Genomic DNA, 27387 nt, shown 5'->3' with positions numbered 1-27387 from the left:
ATGGCGGGCGGTGCCGGCCGGGAGGGGCTCGGGGCCGGGGGGCGAGATCCGGACCTGGACCCGGCTTCCGCTCCGGCGTGGGCTCTGGCACCGACCCCGGCCTCGACACCCTCTTTATCTCTGGCCTCGGAGTCTCTCCAACCCCTGCAGGACCTGACCGGCGATGGAGGGGTGCGCAAGGAGCAGCTGCGCCCCGGCACCGGGCAGCCCGTGCCCCCATCCGCCTCCGTGGCAGGTAGAGCCGGGTCTGGGGCCTCCGGAGCCTCCTGTGGGCCCTGAGAGGTCCCGTAGGCAGGGCCGGGCACCCCTGTTAGGGATGTCCCAACTCTCTGGCGTAGGTTGCCCAAGGAAGCCGAGGTTGCCCCATTCCTGCAAATGTTAAAGGCCATGCTGAAGCTACCTGCTCTACTTGAAGGTGTCCCTGCTCATGGGTAGGAGGTTGGACTGGATGATCTTCAAGGTCCTTTCCAACCCAGACCATTTCACGATTCTTGCAGTCTCTCCAGGGCTGGTGTCCTGGAGTGAGGCTGTCTGTGCTCGGCCTGGCTGCCTGGGGAGGTTCAGGGTGCTCTGCAGTAATGTTGAGCCTGAATTCACTGCTAGTTCAGGCACCAGTAACCATCTCCTGAGCAGCTTTTAAATAGGAATTGTTTCCTTTAGCCTAAGTTCAGCAGGACTAAGAACATGAAAATCCGTGGAAGTGTGGGCTGGAGTGAGGATCTGGTGCTCATCTCTGTCACCTGTGTCTCCATGTGAAGTTTGGTCTGTGTGGCTGGACCTGAAGCGGCTGCTGAGGGAAACAGGGCAGAGCCTGTGGGGGAAAATCCCCCAAGGCTGTAATGTTGACATGCTGGTGGCTGGCAAAAACCACAACAAGGACTTAAAAATGCTGATATTGTACTGTGCTGTGTCTCTGTTTCAGAGACTGTCTCCTCTCCTTATCAGTGTTTGAACACTTGGGATACCCTGTTTAACTTCTTGTGGCTGACACACTAAATGAAAAGGCATCTTGACCTTGAGGAATGAAGGATTTCTAGGGCCCACCTGTGCTCACAGAGAAGTTTGGAGTTGGAAGCAGTTCCTGAAGTGCAGGGCCCTGGTGCTGTGTCAAGAGAGCCCATTACACTGTATTTTCTGAGGCAGAACTGTAGTTACAGATGCAGAGCTTGGGGTAGTGGTACATTTTTCCTCTTGTTCCTCTTTCCAGAGCTCCAGCTTTGGTTAGGGAATTATTTTTAAATATTTCTGCATATAATTGGGGCATTTTAATTTGCTCGGCTGAAGTTTCCAGTTCTTAAAAATGCGAAATCACATCTCTTAAATAGATCAGGACTGTGAAGCAGCTGCTTTGTCTGGGAATGATGCTAAAACACACAGCAGTTGACTGCTTGGATGTGACCAGGTTTTTGGTGTAAAACAGAAGGGGTTTTGCTGCCTCTGCTGTCCTATAGCAGAACGGAAAAGGAGAAGCAGGATAACTGGGTGGTTACAACTCTTAGTGTGCTCCTATGTTGCTGTTATGGGATATGAAATCAACCTCTTGCTTTTCCTTTCTACCCACTCCTCGCTTTGGGCTGTACAGTGAGGTACTCTGGGTACCTAGGAAATTGGAATGAGCTCTTCTGTTCAAATGGGAACAGCAAGTATCCGAGGCTGATGAAACTTGGAAAAGGTAGGTTTGAGCCACAGACTTTGTCCTGGGGCTTGGGATTGTATTAAGGCATTTTGGGCCCTGGGGTTGTATTAAAGCATTTCAGTTTAAATGCTGTTTGGTGTCTTTGGGTTGTTTGAAACCTTTAACACTTGTTTATGGAGTCCAAAATCCTCCTGGTTCACGTGGGAGATGGAATCTGGACCTGCTGACCCTCTGCCTGGGAATGGTAGGGAGGTGTTTCCCACTTGCCCTCAGGTAGTTTTAAGTCTCTTGAGAGGAGATGATGTTTTCCAGGCTGGACAGGCCTTTTAGCATGCTGGTCTAGGGAAAGGTGTTCCTGACTGTGGCAGGGCTTGGACTGGATCATCTCTAAAGCCCCTTCCAATTCATCCCACTCTGGATTTGCAATGCCATGTGCTCAGTCCCACAGCAGCAGTACCCCTGATAATCCTTTCTGGAGCAACTGGCTGTTGTAGTTGCTGAGACAGGAGCTCCCAGGGATTTTTTTCCATCAAGCTTAAGGAGAAGTCATTGTTTGGTGTGTGAGGGTGTTGGTGTTGGTGAAGCTCACATGTCCCACCCCTCGTTGTGACAGACATCACCCTGTGGGGGCTGGAGATCGGGCTGCTGTCCATGACCAAAGGAGAGGCTGCGCTCTTCGTCCTCACTCCGGAATACGCCTATGGCCAGCGGGGCTGTCCTCCCTCCATCCCCCCAAACACCACGGTCCTCTTCAAGGTGGAGCTGTTGGACTTCATAGACTCAGAGGAGTGCGACACCTTCTTTGAGTTGACTTGTGTGAGTTCTTTTAATAAGGCTTGAGACCGAAATCTGGAGCGTGAACCACCATTGTCCTGTCTCACAGTGGCTGTGGCTTGTGTGTTACACGTGTTCACGTGGATGCTGGTGCAAGTATCTAGTCCCTGGGCTCCCAGCTCTGCTCTGATCCACATGCCTGCCTTTTGTGTCCCTCCATGTCTCTCTCTGTTTGCCCTCCCGTGCAGAGGGAGAAGGCGGGATCTGCCTTTGTTTGCTTCTCTGTGCTGGAATGGCTCCCGTTTATTTTTAGTTTTACCAGAAACCTCATGGTTGCACTAGAGGGCAGCAGCTTCCAGGAATTTCTTCAAGGAACAGTAAGGAGCTGACTGTTACAGTCCTCTTCAGTCTGCAGTGTCCTAGTGCCCCACCAGCCCCCACCCTTTGTCTCTGCCTCTTGGCTCCTCTCCCAAGTGCTCCCTCTTTCCTTCCTGGTGAGTTACACTGCTATTGTTAATTCGCCTTTCCATGTCAAGGGCTTTGGGCTGTGGTTGTGGGTCAGTGAGTGGAGGCAGAAGCTAATGGGGGAGCTCCTCCAGCCCCTGCACAGGTAAATTTTCCCCCAAAGCCCTGTGAGCAAACCAGACTTGTTGTTCTCCCTCCTTGCCTACCCATTTTGTCTGACTGACCCCTCCCTGTGAGCTGGTTCCAACTTGCAGACCCAGAAGAAAACCTGTCCCTCCATTTTTATCTTTGTTTTAATGATTATTGGGATTTTTGTTTTGCTGTTTGGTGTCTTTGGGAGTGTCAGGCCGGAGCTGGCCTGAGAGCAATTAGAGCAATGGAATGTTTCGAGCAGCTTTGTGCCAGTGTCAGCATTTGTGTTAACTCAGCTGTGTGCTGAAGGAGTTGGGCAGGTTTTAAGAACACATTCCTGCTTTTTTTCAGTCCCCCTTTAGGCCTGAGGAGCTTCCTGACTTCTTTAGTGGAATAATCAGCACAAGAACACTGTAATGTTTCAGCCTGGCTGGGGAGATACCACATGGTGGTGGCCTGGCCTTGGTAAGGACCTGGCTTCTGCTCTGTGAATAGGAGGGAGCTGTTCAGGACTGTCCTGTCTGAGTTCTCTGCCTGTTTTCTTTAGTTTGGGCTGAAATTCAGATATTTCTTCACACAGGAACAGCGGGATAGACTTCCTCTGGAAAAGGTGTTGAAAGTGGCAGCCACAGAAAGAGAGTTTGGCAACTACTTCTTCTATAAGCAGTGCTTCAAGATTGCCAAGGACAGATACAAGAGGGTATGGCACCAGGAAAATGTGGGGTGTGCTTTGGGAAAGCTTTGGAAGAAGGGATTATTTTAGCTCACCACAACAGGTACAGGCTGGAGATCAAATAACTTTATGGTATTTTTCCAGGCATAGTTTGTTACTTCAGAACAGGGCTTGCACACCTGGTTTTGTGTGAGCAGCAGTGGTAAATTAAGGAATAGTCACAAAACCATTTTGGCTGGAAAAGCTCTCTGAGACCACCAAGTCCAACTGTTCCCAGAGCTGCCAAGGCCACCACTAATCCATGTCCACAAGTGCCGCATCCACAGGGCTGTTAAGTCCCTCTGGGGATGGGGATTCCACCACTGCCCTGAATAGCCTCTGTGCAAGGGCTGCACAGCACTTTGAGTGAGAAATTTTCCCCAGTATCCAACCTGAACCTCCTGTGCTGCAACTTGAGGCTGTTTGTCTTGTCCAGCTACCTGGGGGCAGAGCTTGACCCCTATCTGGCTGCACCTTCTTGTCCAGGAATTGTAGAGAGTGAGAAGGTGATTCCCCCTAATCCTTTTTCCTAGTCTGAGCCTCTTTAGCTCCCTCTCCTGGCAGGGTAAATGCTCAGTTATTCTTAAACTGGAAGGCATCTGCTACTTTTTCAGAGGTAGAGATGATTCAAAGTTGCTTTTACTTGGATTTTTGAAACTAAAGTAATTTGACTTGCCTTTTTCCCAGTAAGATATCCATATTTATCCTGTAAGATATCCATATTAAATCTGAGTTCTGGGTTCTTTTTATTTTATTCTTCTGCTTTCCATGGTAAGTTTCTAAGCCTGTGGTCATATGGTCAGCATGACTAGTCATGCTGAGAATGCCATGCCCTGTATTTAGAGTTTTGATACTACATTTTAGTGACCTAGGTGACCAGAAATATGGGTGTAGCTGTTGGATGAGATGGATTTCTCACTTTCCATGATGGATTTGTTGTGCACTGGCTGATTTTCCCTCTCTGCTCAGGCACTCTCCATCCTGGGTCGCAGCTCTTCCGGTAAGGCAGAGCAGAGCCAGATCAATGCTTCCAAACTGCTGCTCTTCCTGAATCTCTCACTCACTTACCTGAAACTGGAACGTGCTGACCGAGCTTTGAAATACGGGGAGTTGGCCTTGGAGGTGGACCAAGGAAATGCCAAAGCGCTCTTCAGGTGTGGCCAGGTGGGCAAATAAATCATCGTGGAACATCCTGGCCTGGCTGTAGAGGGAGCCCAGAATGAGCTGAAGGGAATCTCTGAATTCTGGGCTGCTGCAGTAGTCAAGGTGGTTTGTCTGCATCTGCCCTTTTGGAAAGTCTGGCTCTCTGGAAATGTGTCACATGGAGCTTTTCATGGAGTGTTCCTGAATTACTTTTCTTTGTTGCAGGAAAGTTTGTTTTGGCACGAGGCCTGAAGAAGGGCAGCAGGTCTGTATTTATCTTGTGATGCATCTAACTTCTTTCCATGATAGGCTTGTCTCTGCATGAGGGAGTACAGCAAATCCCGGGATTTCCTGGCCAGAGCTCAGTGCATCCAACCCTTCAACCGTGATATCAACAATGAGCTGAAGAAGTTAGCAAGGTGAGAGCCCTCCTTTCTATACCTGGGGAAGAGAGAGTGTTTGGACAGGCTGTAATACCCATTCCAAAATATTTGAAATATTCAAAAAAACCCCAAACTATTGGGTTAATAAGTGACTTGGGAAAATGTATGTGGAGAAAACAGCTTGAAACATTTTTCAGGCCCAGATGCTGCAAGTGAGGAGCTCAAAGCATCCACCCTTTCCATGTATTTCTTTGGTGTATGTGTCCTGACTTGTGAGCAGATCAGGGTGAGAACAGGGATGTGGGGGCTACTAAAATACCTCAAATCCAGTGAAATACAGTTGACTGATGATCCAGCTGGTAATGTTCTCAATAAGTATGATTTTCATTCCCTTTAAGATGTGTTGGTTATTTTCAGCAAGCTGCATGTGCTTCAATGCACAATACTAATATTCATTGAAAGTGAATTTCTTGCCATCTTGGAGATAATAAATGAACAGCCCTGAAGATGAACTCTCCCTTTCCCCATAGGCTGAGTTCAGGACTATCCTGCCAGCTTTTAGTCATGCCCCCACCCCACCAAAACATGACTAATGCTTGTCTATGCCCTCATGATGCTCTTCCTTTGAAACTGTCAGAAGCATTAGATTCCCATTAGATTTCCCAAAAGTGTATGCTGTCCTCCTGGCACTGTGTACTGAGGCAGGAGCGATGCTGTCCTCAGCTCTGGAGCTCATAAAGTAGCCCTTGAATATGAACCCTCTTCTGTATGTCAGTGCCAGGCACTTGCAGAAAGGCAGCAGTAATACCTAAAAAGAGTGGTTGGTGCTGCTGGAAAAGCCAGTCTGGCTGAGTGCCGTTTGCCAGGGAATATGTTGGTGGAGGGCTGTTCTGTCCTGTGTATTCATGTTGTCTTTAAATAGTCTGTCATAACACTGTGTCTGCAAATTTGTTTTGTTACTTCCAAAGAACAAAGAGCTCGAAGGTAGTATTAGCTGCTGGTCTGGAAATTTTAAATTAATCTCTTGTATTCATCCTGATCTCCCACTGGGTATGGAGCTACCAAATTGTCCACTGAGACTGGGGAGTTCTAAACTAGATCTGGCTGACTGCTCTCGGAGGCTAGTATATGTATAAGGCTAGAAGGTCTGATTCTGGTAGCCTCATGTATTCACTTAGATTTGTTTGAAATATTTTGGTAGATAAAAGGGAAATTTTGCTAATGGTGTTTAGGTGGTGTGACTGGAAAGCAACAAGACATTTCTGCCTTTGTCAGCTCCAGCTCTGTAGAGAGCGGCACATTCAGTGAGTGTGCGTGTGTCGGAATTGAGGACACCTTAAACTCTTGTCCTGGAGTTCCTGCTTTGCTGCCTGTTGAAACTGGTGTACTTTTTGCTTTTAACCATGCAATGCTTTGGGTTGGAAGGGGTCCTAAAACTCATTCCACTGTCATGGGCAACGACTCTTTTCACCATACCAGTGTGCTCTAAGCCCTGTCCAACCTGGCCTTTAGCACTTCAGGGATGGGGCAGCCACAGCTTTTCTGTGCAACCTGTGCCAGGGCCTCCCCACTCTCACAGGGAAGAATTTCTTCCCAGTATCCCATCTACCCTTGCCCTCTGGCAGCAGGAAGTCATTCCCTGTTGTCCTTGTCCAAAGTCCATCTCCAGCTCTTCTGGAGCCCCTTTAGGCAAAGGAAAGGATTCTGAGGTCTTTCTGGAGTTCTTTCCATGTAAACACCTTTGCTCTTCCAGCCTGTCTTCAGAGCAGAGGGGCTCCAGCCTTTGGAGCATCTCCATGGCCTCCTCTGGACTTGCTCCAGCAGCTGTATGTGTTTCTGATGCTGGAGGCAGCACTGCAGGAGAAGTCTTTTGCCTGTGACAAAGAGTGGAATTAGTGTGAAGCAGATGAAGCAAGTGCTACTGGGTGTTGTTAATGAGTCCTTACCTCTGACTAGATATGTAAAGTTGCCAGCCTGCCCTTGCCTGAGAACTTGTAGTGTGATCTGACAAATGCTTCAGAAATGGAATATGAATCAAAATCTTGTTCTTAGTGGCTTTTCACTTCCTTACTGAGTACGTTTGTACTTTGTTAAAAGCAGTGTTGTGTGGTAATCAGCAAGCTGCCTTTTGCTGTCTAAAACAAAGCTTTGGAATGCATCTGTTTACTGGCTGAAACAGATTCTTGGCAAAATCCCCTGGAGAACAACAGGCAGAATCCAGGATGAGAGATAGGTAGAATGTGTCTGGTACCAGCTGTGGTGGATTTGGTGCAAATTCTGCTGCTGAATCTAGGAATTCTATTGGAAGGCTTGCATTGCATCAAAACCAGAATGAATTTATGTTTTTCCAATATCTGGTATTAATCTGTTCCTCCAAACAAGGGCTCTTGGATTTCCTGCTGTCATAGGTGTGGGAATGTGCCAGCTACAGGTGGGCATCGTTGGTCAGCAACTTCTGTGTGAGACTTACCAGGAGAGATTTGTTGTGCTGGGATTTTGTACCCTCTGAGGTTCCGGGCCCCAAGGGTGCCGAGGGCTGGGGCTGAGAGAACCTGAGCCAGCCTCTCCCTCAGGCTGGTTCTAGTGTGTTGCACAAAACCCTTTGCTTTTGGCCTTATATGGCAGTAGATGCAGGAAAGCCGAACTCGTGGGCAGCCACTGATCCCTGGAACAGTGTTCCCAAACTGAGTCAGCCTGCAGCTCAGGGATTCCTTACCAGTGAGGTGAGAGCACAGAGAGCAGAGGATGCTGTGCTTGGAAAAGTTCAAATGGAGCAGGCTGCAAAGCTTTTGCCATCCTGTCACACTGGCAAGGAAGAGAGAGCAGAGGAAGATACATCTGCTTGTCATCCACTTAGTCCAGACACAAATCCCCACTGTCTCCTTCCCATCCTCTGCCCAGATCATATATCCAATGTAGATATCCTGCTGTATGGTAGTCGGACAGTGTCTCCTGGGTGCTAAAAGAACTTGCATAAGGACTCACAAAAGTATCTCACAGCACACAGGTGGGGTTCCTCTGCACTGTCCCTTGTTTCCAGGACTAGTGTAGAGAGCACCTGTCTCACAGCAGGCAAATGATCTAATTAGTCCCGAGCAGAGATCCAAGGTCTGGGGGTGAGACATCAAATTTCCAGCTCTCTTTCCTTGACATTGCAGAAAGAAAGAGCTGTGTCTGTGCTGCTGGCACAATTTTCCATTATGTTAATTTATTTATATCCAGAAAATAACATTATTTTCAGGTTGTGACACTGAGGGTGGCACAGACAGTCTCCAGCCCCCTGACGCCATCCTGTGCTCTACTTTGCAGATACTACAAGGAGTATATGAAAGTGGAGAAAGAAATGTGCTGCCAGATGTTTGACCCTCTCAATTCTTATGGCTGAGAAACAATCAAGGTAACCAGGTTTTGAAAAGGGCTGAACTCTCCCAAAACATGTCATGCCTGTAGTGTTCTCAGGTGGGGAACTTGCTTCTCTTCTGCGGGATAGGCTTTTGGACGCAAAATGGAAAGTGGTGGGAGTGTGTGGAGAGGAAGGGCAGGACGGTGGGGTGGAATACTGCTACATCATCACCTTGAAGAATCTTTCTTGTGAGGCAAAGCATGTGTGGGACAGGGACCTGGAACTGGCGGCAGTTGAGTAAGTTTGGTTTGTTGTTTCCTGTGCTGCTCATCCCAGCTATTCCTGGTCAGAGCCAGGGGCTGAAATAGCTCTGTAGTCTTGTTTCTCTGCCAGTCAGAAGAAAAGGAAAAAAAAGAAAAGTTGTCAAACTTAAAAATTGGATTTCCTCCTCCTCTCCAGCACTTCTGTCTGGAGCTGTCAGAATGCCTTACTTCAGAAAAATCTAAATATTTTATTTCTGTTTTTTTTTTTTTAAGTATTAAAAGAGGTCTGTTTGGATAGAAAACTTCAAGTAAATGTTTTGGACTCTTTAAAGCCTTAAATCTTCTAGAAAAAATAACAGGTTTATAAATGCAAAAAGGCTCTTTGATGCATCTTTTTTTCCTTGAAATCTTCAGGGGGAGGTGCAAGCAGGAGCAGAAATCTTTTCTGGTCTCTTGCTTTGGGGGAAACCCTAGGGAGAGAATTCTGGAAAATGACAAAATCCTTCTGTCATGAACTAGCCCCAGCTCAGGGCCATCAGTTTGCTGCTGTTGTCTCTCCTGCAATACAGACAGTACCTCTTGCTAGCAGAAAATGAATATTGGCAGCCTTTCCAACAGCTCTGGTGTTTTAAGGTTGTCTCTTTGTGCTTGTGAGGAAGCTAAGGCAGTGTTTGAGGAAGAGGTTGGATTGAATGCTCCTTCCTAAAGGAACACAACCTTCTCCTGATGGGACATGATTCCTTATCTCTTTGGACATCTGGACATCATCTGGACATCTCCTTGCCTTTACTCTTCCACTGCTCCTTGCTCTGGTCCAAGCTGGACATGTGATCTCAGAGCACAAGTCATCCTGCCCTGGGTTTGGGATGAGACTTTAGTAAGTGTGTTAGCAGGTGCCTGCCCCCAGGAGAGGAGTTCTGAAAGGGGATGTAAGACTGATGGGGTCTTGTGCAGAAAGTTTGTGGCTCTAGAGTTGGCAAAAGGCCCTGATTTTCCACTTGCTGTGTTTCAGGAAGTTGCGGTTTGGAAGCATATAGGATCTATCTTGGGTCTCATCCCTGGTGGTGTCTGACCTGGGAAGCTCTTGTGGGGGTCTGGGATCACCTGGGCCTGGTTTGTGGTGGGAGTCAGGATGATTGTGGTGACCTGCTGGGGCACCAGACAGGTCTTCCCCAGGAAGATTGTGTGGCTTCTCGTTTCCCACAAAACATCTTGTGATTTCCACACATCTGGTGGAACCAGTGATTTTGGTTAGAGGAGACTGAGAAGTGCAGAGGAAAAGGGCGAAAATTCTCTCCTGTAGGCAAGCTTAAGTGCTGGGCTGAACTGCTTATCAGCCAATTTATCCACTGACTTCTGTGTGTGGAGTTCTCCCACCTTACACAGCTGATGGGTAGCTGTCAGTCAAAAATATTTCCAGGCTTCCTTGAAGTTGATTTTTGTTGCAGTATTAAAAGGAAACTAAGTCTCCCAGATGAACATAAGTCACTGAGACCCAAACAAAAATCTACTGTTCATTCGTGGGAAAAGAAGTTCCTGCAGGGCCATGTGCAAGCTGAAGGTTGTGCTGCTGCTTTAAAACATCATTATACATTCAGAGAGGAGTAAAGCAGTTCCAGCAGGAGCTCCTCCTCCCTATCAAAGACACTGGAAATTGGTCAGAATTGAGGCAGAACATTCTTTAGTGTTTTCCAACAGCTTTGTACCAGTTAAGTTTAGAGTACAGGCTGTACTGGGGCGGTTTGGCAGGGCAGCTTAATCCATTCTCTTAGACCCTGAGTGAGGAGATGGGCTGGGAATGCTGTCTGCAGTCCATGGTTAATGGACCAGTGGAATCACAAAAGTCATAGAAAACCTCCCTATGTACCAGCTGACAGGTGCTTGTGGAGCACTGAGCTGACCCGTGGTCCAGCTCCTGAATGGCTCAGTTGTAGTATCTCTTCCCTCCTGAACATTGCTGCATCCCTCCCTTGCTTCACAGCTCTTTCCAAGCTGAGACTGCTATGCCTTTGCTGAACCCTGCTGTGTTCCAGGAACAAAGTTCATTTCTCTGTACTAAATAATCCAGGGCTGTTTTGTATAATTACACTCAAACCCAGTTTGATGCACCTGAACATCTTCCTTCTGCCTGATATTTTTGCAACAGATTTTGTAATGATAGGACAGAGGAAAATGACTTTAAGTTTTAAGGACTTCAAGGGGGAAGATTCAAATTTGAAATAGGGAGGAAATTCTTTCCTGTGAGGTTGGTGAGAGCCTGGCACAGGTTGCTCAGAGAAACTGGAGCTGTGCCATCTCTGGAAGTGTTCAAGGCCAGGCTGGATGTGGCTCTGAGTACCCTGGTCTAGTGGAAAATGCCTCTGTCCATGGCAGGGAGTGAAACCAATGGGTTTTAAGGTCCTTTCCAACCCAGACTATTCCATGATTTCTGTATCCCCTGGCAGCTGTAGAGCCCAGTTCTTCCAATTGCCACAAGCATCTTGCTCAGAACACGTTTCCTACCTTTTCAATGGAATTTTTGGGTCAGAATAGATCTCCCTTTGGCAAAATGCAAGGCTGCTTGTGGTGCTTCTTGGGGGAATTGGGAAGTACTCAGAGGGAAACAAAGGCACAAACTCCTTTTTAAATCCATCCTGCTGCACTTCCTTCTAAATCTCTTGGGTCTCAAGCTGGCCCCTCTGAGGGTTTGGTTTATTTACCTGTCTCCGTTCACTTTGTGATGCAGGTATGTAGAGCCCAGTTTCCTGGGATGTGCAGAGCTTGAAGTCCTCCTTGGTGTTCCCTAAACTGCAGAATGGTGGGCTGAGGCTTCTGGCTTTTTGGAGCTTTTTGTTATGTTTTGATTGAAAGACCTATCAGAAAAAAAAAGAAAAAAAAAAAAAGAACTTTCCCGTTGTTGTGTTGCTGTGGACTCTCTCTCATAAGAGAACTAAATCATGAGGACTGGGGACAACTTCCCTAAGAATGTCTGGATTCTAGTAGAGGGTCCTTGGTGATAGTTCTGTCCCAGGAGGATGAGTCTCTGTGCTCTTATTTTTGGTTATAAGTGAGCCAGAGTTGAAAGCTTGTATGTATCTCAGCTCCCTACACAGGAGAAGTGGTCCCAGGAGTTGGGAATACACAGGGAGATGTTCCAGTGAAAACAAACAAGACTGAAATTGTGACAGGGAACAGTAACTTTGAGGTCAAACTGGTGATTATCATGAATAGCAAGTTGAATCAGTTCTGGAGGCATTAATGGGTGAGAATTGGCTGCAGAACTGAGGCTTTGTCACCAGGTAGAAGTGGCTATAATTGGGCTTAAAATCAGCAGCAGTTGCCAGTTGAACTGACCTACTAAGCTGCAGGAGACTTGCAAATAAACTGAGAAGTCTGTGTATAACACAATCAAACTCCTGCCTTGGGAAAGCTCCAGACTTGGAGCAAGTTGCTGTTTATTCCTTTCCCTCCTGCTCTCTCTTATTCCTGAGCAGAGCTGAAATGTACCTCCTGCTGATTTTGTCCCTCCCCACTGCGGCTGAACAACAGAGAAACAGCGATTCACTGCTCCTTTAGAATATGCAAATTCCTGTCCCACTGAGGTGTCCTGTGCTGCAGAGGAAATTGTTAAGTCTCTGCTTTCTGCTGAGCCTTGCCAGGTGAGGGGGAAGGCTTGAAGGAAGACTTAATTAAGCATTCTCCTTGTTAAGCAAAGGAAGAAGAAAGGCTTTAATGAGGTTGTTGAGTTCTGTTTTCCTTCCAGCTCTCTCCTCTTCTAGCATCTTGCACTTTTTTCTGAGGATTTCTGCAGTTCCTGCCTGCAGTAGTACCTGTGATACCTCTCTGGAAGGATCTTGGGCTCTGATGTCTTCTGGAAACTGAAGAAATTACTGTGGCTCCTGGTTTTAGGGATCCCTGTAGGGGACGCACTGGGCGTGGGTCTGGATGCACTTGGGCTGGCTTTGCCTAGACTGGGAGCACTGGCCAGGACTTAGAAGCCACAAGATGATGTGAAATGGAAAGGACAGAGACCTGTGAAAATATCCCAGTGTCCCACTGTGCCTGTCCTTCAAGGCTGTGGTGAAGTATTGGTCCCCAGCCTTATCCAAAGATGGGCCCTCTGCTGTTCTCTCTGATTTAGGAAGTGCCTAAAGCTTGTAATTTCCTTTTGTGCTCAAACACAAGGCTCCCAGGTGAGGTAGGAGCAGATTCCTGGCTACAGTGCTGAAAGGAAACTTTGCTGGCAGGAGATTGGGGCCAGGTGGGGTTGGGCTCTGCTCTCAGGTGGTAAGTGACAGGACATGGGGAAACAGCCTCAAGTTGTACCAGATTTAGATTGGATATTTGGGGAAATTTCATGGAAAGGGTTGTAAAGCATTAGAATAGACTGCCCAGAGCAGTAGTGGAGTCACCTTTCCTGTAAGTGTTCAAAAAATGTGTGGATGTGGAACTTCAGGACACGGTTTAGTGGTGAACCTGTTGGTGCTGGATTGATGGTTGGACATGATCTTAGAGGGTTTATCCAACCTTCTGTGATTCTGTTCTCCTCCAGCTCCTGCCTGTTAAAAGTCACCTGGCACTAGTCCTGGGAAGACCAGGCTGAGATCCCAGGGGATATCCCTGTGTGAGGTTTTACTTCTCAGAGCCTTTGCCAGCAGCTCTAATATAAAATATTGTGGTGTTACAAATCAGTAGAACATGAAAAAGCTGCTGGGCTCTTTCCATTCCCATGAAAACAGCTGGTTTATCATGCAGGTAGAGTTTAAACAGACTTGGCTATGTGTAAGATGGGAATTTCTTTATGAAGTTTTAGCTTTGCAGAGCACTCAGGGTCACTATCCCTCACTTCCCGCAGCAAGGAGGCACATGATTATCCTCAGTTTTTCTCTGACTTATAATTTTTCAGGCATCCTTTCTCTCCTTGACTTGCTCTGTTTGAGCACCAGTCCTGCTGCTTTAGAGGCTCCAGACTTTTCCTTTGAACTAACAGAAGAGATGTCCTGATGCCCTCCAGGGGAAGTGCTCTCCTGGTTATGAGAGGGTGTTGGTGCTAGTCTGAGTCCTGAGACCTGCCAGCTCTCTGCTTTAGTGAGCAGTAAAACACCAACAATCTTGAGCAGAGTTTTAAATGCTCTAATTGGACATTGCAGTAGCTGTGATGATACAGGAGCAGCTGAGGTTAATGTGATTGATGAGTGCTGAGGGCCCTCATAAGTGTTCATTGTGGTTTTGAGAAACACTCATCTGCTTGTGAGCTCCTAAGCCTTGTTCACCCTTGTTCACTTGTGCATGGAGTCACTGAATCACAGAGTTGTTAAGGTTGAAAAAGCCCTCTAAGATCACAGAGTCCACCTGTTCCCCCAGCACTGCCAAGGCCACCACTAACCCATGTCCCCAAGTGTCACATCCACACATCTCTTAAACCCCTCCAGGGATGGACACTCTACTGACCTGGGCAGTTTGGTCAGTGCCTGACCAGCCATCTTGTGAAAACAATTTCAAGAATATCCAAACTAAACCTCCCCTGGCACAGCTTGAGGCTCTTCCCTCTTGTTCTGTCCGTTGTTCCTTAGGGGCAGAGCCCAACCCCCACCTGGCTGCCCCCTCCTTTCAGGCTGCTGTGTTGAGCCAGAAGGGCCCCCCTGAGCCTCCTTTTCTCCAGGCTGAGCCCCTTCCCAGCTCCTTCAGCTGCTCCATATTGGAGTGTCTTTTTCATCATCAGCAGCACAGAGCAGCTGATGGAATTGGGGGCTGCATCCCTGCTGGAACAGCATCTGGGCACTAGCCAGGTATGTCTGACACAGTGGCAGAGCACTTTGCAAGCAGGTGATGGTTTTGGCTGTGAGCACCAGGAAGTCCCCCCAAGGGCTCCATATTTAGGGCATGAGCTTTTGGAAAGTCTTTTTGCCTCAGATGCAGGGAGTGTCTTGGCATTATTGAGAGTTGGTTTGCAGAGCTCAAGAGTTACTTCCAGTAAGGATAGACATGACCTTAATGTGCCTCTTGTGCAGCCCACCCTGCTTTATCAGGGGCTGTTGATTCCATAGAATGCTGAACATTTATTGTCATAGAGGTTATCTGAGCACTTGAAGGACTGGGCACTGCTCTGAGGATCAGTTTCAGCCCCCACTTGCTGGGTGAAGTCCTTCCTGAGTCACAAGTGTGTGCTGACGAGTTCATCACTTCTTTCACCTTCCCGTAATCGTTCCTCTTATGGGACCTCTTGCTCTCTGAACAAGAACTTTTGTTGCTTTGGCTGGGTACTGTTTTAAGGGTTTGTTTTTTGTTTTTGTTTTTTTTTTTAAAGGTATGCTTGGGAAAGAGCTCTGCTTTATGTTCTTCCTTTTTGCTTTATGTATTCTTGTCTTATCCCAGATCTAAGCAGACTTCACAGCTCTTCCTTCCATCACTTTAGGTTCAGAATGGTAGTGCATGTCATCAGCAGTCAGGGCTTTTGGAGTCAGGACTTGTTACAGATCTCTAGAGAATTCCTCCTGCCACAGAGTGTCTCTCTAACATACATGCAGCTCTTGGAACTCACTGTGGATCTTTTGCAGAGCTGAGAATCTTTGTAAATTGACTTGGAAAAAAGTCCAGAGGAAAAAATGTGTGTAAGTGCAGATCTTGAGATGGCAGTTGATGTTTATGTGGCTTGGCTTTAGAAAAGAGGAGCAGCATATCTGTTCCTTCCACTTTCTTCTGTGGATTTGGGCATCTGTGATAGGACTCTGACTTTGGATGTGGGAAGGGTGGGTGTCTGCTTGTGTGCTGCCATGCTCTGGGACTATATCCACAGCCACCTCCACCATTGGAGTGGCTGCTCGAAGCCCTCACAGCTGGACATACCTAAAGAGCACTTACAGAGAAAAGAGGAGGGCATGGCTGACTGCAGAGCCACTTCCACAGAGAGCATATCAACGGTCCCTAATTAGGGAATTTTCTCCCTGAGGCATGTCACCTGCTCAGAGAAAGCTCCCTAAGATGGCAATGCCTCATGCCCAGATAAATCAGGACAGGCTGGTGTTGTAAATAACTGTTCCTCTCCTGGTGTCAGGGTGGATTGCCCAGCACATAATGTTATCAGCTGCTCAGAGCACACTGGTGCTGCTGGAATTTCATCTTAGCACTCTAGAGCACTGCAGCATTAGGAACCTCTCGTGGAGTCCATGAGATTGTTCCCTCCTGGTTGCAGTGGTTTTTCTCCCGAGTGTCAGTGCCTCTGGGACTGGTCAGGCTCTGAGTGAAGAGCACTTCTCAGGCAGTTGCTGTTCATGGTTTTGGCTCTTTGCTGATGTGTGCACATAACATCTGCTTTCCCAGCCAAGCTCATGTGGAGCTGCAGTGTTAGGATGCACTTTATCCTTCTGGCTACTGAGTCACAACTTCCCTTCCTTTCTTCTCTGTGCTCAGTTGTGAATCCCATTTAGATCTGAACAGAAGCACTGAAGAGGAGATGTTCTGTTTCCCCTACGAGGGGAGGCTGCATTTCTATGAATATCATTTGAGGTCACTTTTCTGAGATGCGAAAGCTTTCCAGACTGCCACCACCAACCCGATTTCTTGGATACTTGCCTTGAAGAGCATTCTTCTCACTGAGGGTTGTCCCAGTGCAGCACTCTGGGAGCTACTGCCTCAAGGCATGGGGGCAGTGAGGGCTGAACTGACAGAAACCATGGTTAAATGCACAATTCTGAGTTTTCCAGTTTCCTCATGTTTTGACAGGAACTTTATCTGCTGTGTTTGGTACCTCCCTGCAGCCTTTCTAGAGATGGAGGCAGAAAAGGGGGAGCTGGGGAAGATGCACCTGCAGTTTTTTATGCAGAAAAGTAGCTTTAAAAAGTTGTAAAGCCTTACTTAAGCATTAACTGTTAATTGTGGCTTTAATGCAGAGTAAAGGTGATAGTTATGATTATAAATGACCCGTGACCTGGTGTGTTACTCCCTATGAATTGATGATCAGCTTTGTAGTTCCAAAGGATGAGTTAAAATAGCTGAGACCAACAGGCTTGTGTGTGACCTTTGAAATCTGAATGTGCCTTGCTGGATTTCATGGCTGAGTTGCTGCCAACCTGCTGTAGTGAAGGAAACAAACCTTGGAGCAGGGCTCTGGTTGGAGTGTGCTGTTCTCCTCCATGCAGGAGCAGCACTGGACTGGATAGGACATTGAACCCTATCCAGCTGCTCTGTCTGCAGGGTCCATTGATTCCCCTCTACTTCTCTTCTGATTGTGGAGCCATTTGGTGGAAATGAAAGAGATAAACTGATCAAACACTCCCTGAAATGGCTTTAGAATTTCAGTTTGAATATTTTTTTTTTAATTAGCTGCATGATAAGACCTAATTACTTCAAATAGCAGCCATGAAACCAGAAACCTCTTGGTCTGATCCTTTTTTTTTCCTGGTGTACAAGAAGCTTCGTTCCAAATTAGACAGCCCAAACCCCAGGTAAATGCTGGTGGGAACACCAAGTGATCAGCTTTGAAATATTCCTGTTGGGAACATGTGGAAGAACTGCTGTGTGGGGTTGGGATTAGACTGACAAGGAGCAGAGTGGAGGTCAGTTGTATTTTAGGAGGAGCAAGGGTGCTTTAGTTGAACAATACAGAGAACACTGTAGCACATCCAAGAATAAGGATTCCTTTTTCCCACTTGAAGCCTTTCTTTCCTTCTCCTGGTTGAAAGAACTTTCTGCTGTGAACTGGAGAAATTATTTATGTTTTTCTCCCTCTAATTTATTTTCAAAGAGAAGATCAGCTGAAGTGTCCTTTATGGGCTTCCTTTCCCTCTTTTCTTGGAAAGTGCTGCCAGCCTGGACTGACAACTGATATCTTTGTGTGTCAGGAACCTTGTGTACCCCCAAAGTTTTGGAAGGTGTGGCAGTACAAGGGGGCCTATTAAACGAGGCTGTAGCATGGGATTTGGTGAGTGCACTAACTCCCCGTTTGTGGTATACTGGAAGTCTCATTCCTGTGTTTCTGACAGTATTAAAAATTCCTCAACTCATTTATGCTTTTATTGTCCTTAACTTTAAATTTGGGAAAACCCTTGTAGGAGGCACATTGTGCTGACTCAGGCCCAGTTTTCTGGCAGGGTGGCCCTTGGTCATAGGTTCTGTGTGGCTCTGACTCTGAGCCCATGGGCTGATGATCCCACTGCTCCAGGGTCATCAGAGGGAGATGAGTCATTAGGGGTGGGCTGGAGAGTCTTGATGTTTCTCAAAGCCCCAGTTATCCTGTGATCCTGTGGTGCCTTTCAAGGATGTATAATGAATGAGGTGTGGATTTTGAGCATCATGTGATGCTTCATCTTCTCCTCTTTTAGTCTGTAAAGAATGTAAAGAAGCTATTTCCCCCCTCACAGTTCTTGGTTTTTTTTTTTTTTTTTTTTTTTTTTTTTGCCTCCTGGTTAGCAGCCTGTAACTCAATATCCTCTAAGGAACAGGCTTTCCTATTTTGCCACCAGTAATTTGATTTACATGTGCTGGAATGGCCACTGCAGCTGAGCTGGCTGGGTCAGCTGTGGTGGCATGCAGATGCTGGAAGGGTATAAAAATGGGTTTGGGCTCCTGGTGTTCCTGAGCTGTGAGCAGGTCATGCACCTTTTGGGTGGTATCCTTTGATACTCAGAGCTGCTGTAGGAGACAGATACTGGGTTGTTCTGGGGAATGGTTTCTAAGGATTTTCTTTGGTTTTCATTTATTCTGTTTTTCCTTCTGCTGGTAATCCTGTGGATGAGATTGGGACAAGGCTTATGTTCCAACAGTATTTTGGTGTCTTTTTGTGCTCACAAATTGGGGAAATACTTCCAGTAGGAGTTTTTCTGTGTTGGTATTTGAGAGGAGCCACTTGCAGCTACATCAAGGAGAGCAGGATGTGACTGTGGCACCAGACACAGGGGAAGGTGCTGATTCTGTCTGAGGACCAGGGAGAGGAAGGTGCTGCTTCTGTAGGAGCAGAGGGAAAGCCCACCTGGGAGAGGCACTGGAGGAGCAGGTGAGCTTTTGGCAACAAGGTCAGTGAAGACATTACAAGGTGAGGTAGGTGAGCCAAGTCCTGATCGGTAACCAGAGGCTTCCCTTTCAAATTTAGAGCTGAGGAGGGAGGAATCACCACTTAAAAACAGTCCTGGTTCTTACCCAGACCAAGCTGATGCTACACCAAGATATGAATTTCCTTCTGGTTACCCTAAAGAAGGGGGAGCTATGGGTGGAGGCTGAGATGAAATAAAGAGGTTTTGCTGGATGTGGAAATTGTCATTTCCCTTGCCAGGGCTTCAAGACTGTTAAGGACCCAACTTGCAAGTGATGGGGTGAGGTAAACAATTGCCCCAAGTGCTGGGGGTGCTCAGTGATCCATTGCTGGGATGCAGCCAGATGGCCAAGCCGTCCTGCAACAGGAAGGGGCTGGGAGCAGGGAAATATGGGGAAAAACAATAGAAATCTAGGTTGAGGAGAAATTCCTTTATGTCATACAAGATTCACCTTTCTCCCAAAGGCAGAGTAAGTATCCAGGCTTCAGTTTCCCAGCACCAGGAAAAGTCTAAGTGATGGGAAGCATGGATGACCCTGCATAGGAAGGGAGGTGGCCCAAGGAGTGCTTTGGGGCTTTGCCTGAGGGGCCTGGATTGTTTTTAGTTCTTGTCACTTAATACTCTGTTTTCTCCAAGTCTTTCATGAGGAAGTTGAATGGATTTAAGGGGATTTTACTGTGTTTGTTCCATTTGTGCTAATCTGTGGAATTCTAGGTGTTTCTTTCAGGGTCACTGGAGGTGTGTGCTGGTAACCATGGATCATTGAGAGCTGACATTCAATAAACTGTGCAGGTGATGCTGGGGAAACACTGACTGTGATACTTTGTCATCCTAGGACTGTTGCAGCTGTCTGCCTTTTGGCACATGGAGATCTCAGCATCACATACAAGTTTTGGGAAAAGGGGCAGGAGCACTGCATTACTTCAAGAGACTGAAGTGAAGGTTCAGTGTTTATACACAACCTGATTTTCCTGAAGTTTGGTTTGTTTGCTATGTTTTGAGGCAGTTTCTAGAATAATTAAATCCGTGCTGTTGGAGAGAGGAATAGGTCTGTGTAAATTCCTTCTCTTCTCCCATGCACACTGTTTGAAGAAAACTCTTTCCTGATGTCCTGCCTCTTGCAGATAGATGCCAGGCTGCTTTCAGGAAATTTGTAAGGGGGAGGAGGATGCCATGAAGTTTTCTATTTACACAGGTTGTTCTTAAAAAAAAATATGTTTGATATTTTTGTTCTGAGGAAATAAACCAACCTGAACATTAAAGCTGGCAGGACTTGTGCCAATGTATTGCACAAATAAAAGTGATTGCAAGAGTGATTAATGCCTGAAAGGAGCTGGAATTTGGAATGGGGTCTGTAGAGCTGGCTCCCTTCATGGGTGACTGGTTGTTGTACTCTTTGTTTTGGCTGAACGTTCCTGTGAATGTTGATGCTAGATCTAAAATTGCTGAATAATACCAGCTTTGGAGCAAACTCCAGAACTCTGTGTGCTCACATGGGGCTGTGGCTGGGATTGAATAAATGCAGAGTCAGAGATGCTCTGAGAGCTGGAGTCCCTCTGCTCTGGAGCCAGGCTGGGAGACCTGGGGCTGTTCATGTGGAGAAGGCTCCAGGAAGACCTTAGAGCCCATTCCTCTGTGTAAAGAGGCTCCAAGAGAGCTGGACAAGGACTTTGGACAAGCAGCTGGAGTAACAAGATGAGGGGCAATGGCTTCCCACTGACAGAGGGCAGGGTTAGATGGGATAGTGCAAAGAAATTCTTCCCTGTGAACATAGAGGCCCTGGCACAGGGTGCCCAGAGCAGCTGTGGCTGCCCCTGGATCCCTGGAAGTGTCCAAGGCTGGGTTGGCTGGGGCTAAGAGCACCCTGGTCTAGTGAAAGGTGTCTCTGCCCATGGCAGGGGGTGAAACAAGATGAGCTTTAAGGTCCCTCCCAACCCAAACTATTCCATGATTCTGACTTCCACAGCCATATCAGCCAGGGCTTCCCAGCCATCCATGTATCACAGATGGCCTCATCTGTCCATCTTCTTGGCCTTGCTCTTTTGCAGAAGGGTCTAAAACCATATCTCCAGTCCGCAGAGGTTGGGCTGGCACTAAGAGAAGAATTGTAGAAGCATGGAATATCCTAAACTGAAGGGACCCACTGGGATTATCCAGTTTCAGCTCCTGCTGCAGGGCCAGTGTCTCCCTGAGCCCTTTCTTAGCCTGACACTAGATGGCAATGCCTCCTTCCCAGCGGTGTTTGGGACTCCTTTCTGAGGGCCTTTAAATCTGGATATCTGTCTTTGTGTAAATTTCATAGTAACTCTGAGTGGGAGTTGATGCCTCTTCCCTACAAGAAGCAGAAAACTTTGTGCTTCCTGGGATAAGATAGTTCTGAAGACATAAACACAGCAAGTTTCCTAGAATGGGACAGCTGTGCCTCCCAGGAGTTCCCTGAAAGGGCTGTGCTGGCACTTCCCTGCCAGCCCTTCGGTCAAAAGACTGTGGGCAGCTGGATCCACGAGTGGAGACTTGGCACATCGCTGTCCACTAATGACCTTGGAAAGGCAAGATCTCCTGGACCCCAAACTGTGGGGACAGACCCCATTGAGAAAGATGTTTCATCTGCTAAATCTGAAGTGTAGGACGGGTGTGACTGCTGTGGCACAGTGAGAAGCTTTCCAAGCCTCTGGAAGAGCCGCTCCAGTCCTGCTGCTATCAGCACACACGGTAGGAACAGCAGCCACCCTTCCCTGCCACCCAGGCCATGCTGGTTAATTGTACTTCACCCAGAGTCTGTTGACAGGCAGTTTGTTGCTGTTGAAGACTTCCCACGGTGAGGTAGATCTTGCTGAAGTGTACTTTTCTTTACCAAATTGGGTTGAAAAACTACTTTATTTTTTTTCCCTTTTTTTTCCCTTTTTATTCCCCTCCTTTCTCCCTTCCTTCCTTCTTTCTCATTATTAAGGGAGGAAATACAATCTCTTAGCCCCTGGGCAAAATCAGGTGTGTTTGGATCCTGACTTAGCATTAAAGCCAAAATACTATTCTTTGAGCAAAAGAGACAAAAATCTCGACAGAGAGCCACGCTTTCAGGGTGGTAGTCAAAAAACACTGAATCAGAGAAAAGTTTCCTACTAGAATTTTTAATTTTGGCCAAAATGTTTCCCTTCGTCCCCCTCCATGAAATAGTTTTTGACAAACATCTTCAATGTATTCCCTGTTCCAAATGTTGGTCCCAGCTCAGCAGTGGTCTTGTATTTCCAGTTTGGGTTTATCAAATGTCAACCTGCAGCTCTGCAGCTGTGCTGGGTTTGCTCAATTCCAAGATTATCTGATCTCAGGTGAAGTTTTCCTGGCATGGCTGTTAATCCAAACCTGAAATGTCATGCACCCTCAACCCACCAATCCAGCAGATCCTTGGGCTGCAAAGATAAAGCCTCTTTGAAGTGTGAATCACAACCCCTGTGTGTCACCTGAGCATCTCCCATCATGTTGTTCTCCCCTGCACACCATTGACCCCCAAGAGCACATAAGGGCAATGAGATCCCACTCCAAGCCTGTTTCCTCCACTGGCACCTGGTGCAGAAAGCCTGGAGACTGTGGATGGGTGTCCTTGTGGCCCCTGTGGTGTGGGCTGTGCTCTGCCAGAGGCAAGGGTGAGCTGAGACTGCTGGCAAGCAACCAAAACACATGAAATGGCTGTGCTAAACCTGTGCTGAGGCATCCAGGGCATGTGAAATAGGAGTGCTGGAAGGTGCTCCACATTGTGGCACCTCCTGTTATGATGCAGGCTGGTCACAGGTTTCCTCCAAGGCACAAAGTGCTGCACTGGCAAATGCAGCATCCCCCCAAACCTTCCTGGTATGCGTGGGGATGCTGGTCCTATCAGCTCAGCCTGGATGGGTGCTCAGTACCCTCCCCTGGGCCAGGAGCAATCCTGCTGATCTTGGGGGGAACTTGGGGGCTCAGGCTCCTGCCACCATCCCTGTGCTGCTGACAGGGCAGAGAGGAGGCTGCAGGCAGGGACCAAGGACCCCTGTAGCACTGGATCCCCTGGATTGGTATAGGGGCAGAGGACTCCCTGGGATTCTGGAGCCCCTTGAGTCACTGGGCACCCTGTTCTGGGCTGGGGCAGGAACCAGGAACTCCCATGGCACTGGAGCCCCTGGGCTGGGACAAGGACCAAGGACCCCCATGGCACCGGAGTCCCTTGCCTCACTTGGCACCCGTTCCCCCAGGTAAGGACAAGGGACTTGGATCTTTTTGTTCCAATGGCTGGCCCTGGAAGTCATGGAAGCAGGAGCTCCTTGGTGCTGCCAGCCGCAGGCGAGCCCAGCCGGCCCCAGACCGCGCCAGCTCCACGCTCCGCTCCTGGCCCCTCGTTTGTGTTGGCACCAGCCGGAGAGCGAAGCCGCTTTAATTGGCAGTTGTGTTTGTGGCCAGGGTGTTATGAAAAGGTTTTCTGTCTCCCTCTGTAAGTTCCCCTGAATATGTTTTCACTCTTAATATAATATTCACTTCATTATTAGCTGAAAGAGGCTCTTTTCAGACAGGGCTTTTTTTTTCCTCTCCTTCCAAAAATACATCAAACTGCCCCTTCGTGCAGTGCTACTCTGAGGGCTGGGATTGTCTACTGGGTGGGAAGTGAGAAACCCGACAGTAAATGGGATTTACACAGAAATTCCTTTCTTCCCCAGTGTGCTGGCACTGCTGGCTGGGTAATGGAAGAAGCGGCTGTTGCTTACAGGGTGATTTGGGGTACCTCACCTCCCCAGCAATGTGGTCACCAAGGGGATCCCCCCAAGCAGAGCAGGGGCTCCCAGTGCCCTCAGCTGGTGTTTCCAGGTGCAAACCCCTCTAGCAGAGTTGGCACCCAGCCCCAGGGATTTCCGTGTGTGCTGAAAGCGTTTCCAGCATCTGTCAGGTTTTGGCAGCTTGCTCTCTCTTGAGTGGGTTTGAGGGCATTGGGTGCCACTGGACCCCCATATTGCCATCTTGTGTTGCTGCTCTTCATGACTTTGCAACTTCCATAAGGCTTTTTCCTCCAGTTTTGAGAAAATCTCTTTGAAAATTCTGTGAGCTGCAGAAGCAGTGAGGGTGGTATCACATGCAGAGCATCCAGCCTAGCTCAGCCTTGGGGATCCAGGGGAAACATCTCTGCTTTCCTCTTGTCTGAGTTCCTTGAAGGGCACTCACAGCCCAGCCAAGCTCTGTGTTCAGTTGTTTGCCATATTTGGGTGGTTTTGCAGGGCCATGCAGCCCCCGGTGTCCTCACTCAATGTCCTCAGCCCAGCTGGGAATATCTCATGCTGGGGCTGCTGTGGGGTTGTGCTATCTCAGCCCTGGCCCCAGCTACTTTTGGGATACCCTAAGACAGCCAATCACAGCAGGGGGAGGTGGAGGGGACACTGGGCCAGGTCTTGCACTATTGCTATGGAGCACTGGGGTCCCTGGGGACCTCCACACCTCTGCTCCATCCCCTGAGGAGCTGTTATGAAAGCCCAGGGGAGCCCAAAGCATGTTTTCCCTTTCCGTGGAAGCAGTATAGACACAAATCTCCCCTCTCGGGGCAGATGCCAACAGCAGGAGCCTTCCCCAGCTCCACTGCTCCCATTCCCAGCCATCTTGGGAAAATCATTAGGGCTGGTACCATGTGCTGATAAGTATTCAAGTTCTGTCCTTAACTGGGAACAGTTAGCATTTGTTTCAGAATACCTCTGTTTCAGGATACAGCTGTGGCTCCAGAGCTGACAGAAGCATTCCCATCCAAGTAGGGCCCAAGGGATCTCCCTAGGGATGATGCAGCTCCCAGGTAAGGATGCTCTTGGGAGGGGTCCAGCTTATGCATCCTCAACCCCTCACCTCGTCCTGACATTGGCAGGAAAGTGGGAGCTCCCTGATGATCCTGCACTTCTTTTTCCAGGTTTTGGGAAAAAAAAAAAAAATCAGATTTGAGCTGCTTTCTCTGGGATTTTGGCAGTTTGTCCACCCCTTCCCATGCACATCTTGTGTTCAGTGTATCCTGGTGCCTCCCCTGTTTCTCCCACAGTGCAGAGCATCCTCTTGTGCGAAGCCAGACGGGAACTGTGCCTGACAGGCTCTGGGGGCTGATTCTGCAGGAGATAGTAGAGAAGGTTCTGGAGTTACGTAGGCAAAGGAAGACTTCAGATTTTGCACATGGGCCTGAAAGTTGAGGGTGGAAATACTGACCTGTGTCAGAAATGAGAAGTGTGGGGGGGAAGGTTGTGGTCATTCCAGGTGGAAGGGTCAGGAATGTGATGATTCCCAGCTCTGCTCCCCTTGGTGAGCCCAGAGGAGAGGGACAGTGATGTCTCCCTGGCCTCCTATGTTGGATGCCGGAGAGACCAGTCCCAAATGTGGACTCAGGAAGGCTGGAGCTAATGCAGGACCTGGGCTTGGAGCAACACAGGGAAAGGTGACTGGGGGAACCACTGGAGCTACACCAGCAGCACTGTCACCCTTGAAACTCCAGATCCTGCACAGGGGGAGTGGGCAACCAGCTGTGGTGGGACACTGGAGATCCTGGAGCTGGACAATCTGTGGCTTGAGAGTCAAGGGGCTGAGGAGGAGGGGGAGGAGGAATGTGGCCTGGCTGACAGGGACAGGCTTGGTTTTCCATGGCTTCACATTTTCCTTCACTGGAGGTTTGCAGTGAAGGTGGAAAATGTGGAGAGGAGGGGTGTGGGGTCACTGGGGGCTTTGGGATGTGACCTACCTGCCAGGGCAGAGCCCATGGCAGGGACATGGACATGGTACATGCCAAAGCCCAGTGGATCTGAGAGGTGTCCCCACTCAGGGTAGTTGGGGCCAGGAATTTGCTGGGAAGCAGGGCAGCTCCATAAGCTGCCTGGACTTCAGCTCCCATGGGATGGTCTGGCATCCCTGAGGCTGACATGTGATGGGAATGCTAGAGAGGTGCCAGGGGACCTGCCTGAACATGGAGCACAGGGCTGGACACAGGTTTGCTGCAGTACTGCAGCTCCCTCCCACCACCCAAGGCCATCCCCCGTGGCATGCAGATATCTCAAATCCCACTTAGACACCTTACTGCTGCTCCTGGGGTGTTTGCAGCAAACCTGTATTACTGGGAGCCATGAGCTGGCTGCAGAAACACTTGGACTCACCTAAGAGGGCAGCTGGGTTCTGCCCTCAGTCCTGCCAACACAACCCTCTGACAGCCACAGTCAGTAGGGTGATAGGATATGACATTTCCATGGGCCATGGCTCTGCTGCAGACCTGGAGACAAGTTTGTTTTCCAGCCCTGGATTTGGGGAGTATGTAGAGTTGGTGGGACCTTCAGCTCTGCCAGCCAGCACCAACTCCCTTGCCTGTGGCTCTTTTTGTGTGGAACAGGATTAGGGACGGAAAGAGAAGGAAGGTAACTCAGGGTACCGTGGGGCAGGGCAAAAGCAGGAACATGCAGATTGAACATCAGGGGAAGAGGCTGAGCAGGGCACTCAGAGAGCTCAGATCTATTGTCTCCTGCTGCTGTGGGATTAGATCATGGAATTGGAATCACAGAATGGTTTGAGTTGGCAGGGACTTTAAAGATGATCCAGTTCCAAATTCCTTTCACTTCTGTTCACCAAACACCTTTCACTAGACCAGGTTGCTCCAAGCCCCATCCAGCCTCACCTTGAACACTTCCAGGGACAGGGATGTCACCTCTAGCTTGCAGCTTCCCCAATAACAGCTTTTGCTCTCCCCATCTCCTCCAGTGACCAGCACATGACAGGGAAATTTGTGCTATTAGCAGGGCCAGGAGACAGACAGGCTGGAGTTGGGGATGGGGACAGAGTAGAGCCACCCCAGAGCCCACCCCAGTACTGCTGGAGTAGCCCAGGGATGGATGACCCAGCTCACAGCCTTGGTGGCACACCAAAAAGCTCAATTCTTCATCTCCAGGCTCCTGGCCAGTGATGCCTGTGAGCCCTCACTGCAGCCGCTGACCTTTAAACAAGGTGGTTGGAGAGATGGAGGTAGCAGAAATCCCTGAAAGATTATTTGTTTCTCACAAACTATATTTAGACACCATCAGCAAAACTCAAAAGTGCTGAGTTTGTCTGAATAAATCTGGGAGATTTGTGGGTTTTTTCCCCTCAAGGAGAACAGGATTAGCCAGCGAATGGGGAATTGTGTTTTTGTTTGACATACCTGAGGGTCTCCATTCCAAGTTGCTGTTTTTAGCTCCTGGTGCCATGATGATGATGATAGACCTGACAAGGCACTGCCCCATCTTGTGAAGATATTTTTTGGAAAAAGAAAAGTTGCAGCTGTCTCCCCCACCACGGTGCTGCTTGCTTTCTTTGTTAAACTTTGGGTTTTTAAATATTTTCAAAGATGTTGGCATATTAGGGTGTTTTTGAGATAGAAGGAGGCCATGCTGGTGCTGCTCCAGTGCAAAGTCCTTCCCTGGTGGAATGCTCCAGTGCTGCCCAAGGGATGGATGCCTCAGGGAGCTGGGAGGGTTGACATGCTCCTGACTGCGTGGACCTGCAGGGAATGGCAAGAGGTCACATTGC

The 27387-nt window shown here is 48.4% G+C and overlaps 1 protein-coding gene across 1 annotated transcript; it reads left to right on the top strand.

The window, feature by feature from the left end:
- Nucleotides 1-20120, top strand: FKBP6 (FKBP prolyl isomerase family member 6 (inactive)). Its single transcript, XM_058818026.1, has 8 exons — nt 1-235; nt 1583-1672; nt 2250-2452; nt 3588-3707; nt 4689-4883; nt 5172-5281; nt 8555-8642; nt 19694-20120. The coding sequence occupies exons 1-7, from the start codon at nt 1-3 to the stop codon at nt 8628-8630; spliced, it is 1029 nt and encodes a 342-aa protein (XP_058674009.1). The 3' UTR covers nt 8631-8642; nt 19694-20120.
- The last annotated feature ends 7267 nt before the right edge of the window (nt 20121-27387 follow it).

This window comes from Ammospiza caudacuta, chromosome 20, assembly GCF_027887145.1.
Source record: "Ammospiza caudacuta isolate bAmmCau1 chromosome 20, bAmmCau1.pri, whole genome shotgun sequence".
NCBI classification, from domain to species: domain Eukaryota; kingdom Metazoa; phylum Chordata; class Aves; order Passeriformes; family Passerellidae; genus Ammospiza; species Ammospiza caudacuta.
The sequence above is the reverse complement of the archived record's forward strand: the minus strand, read 5'-3'. Positions and strand labels throughout refer to the sequence as shown.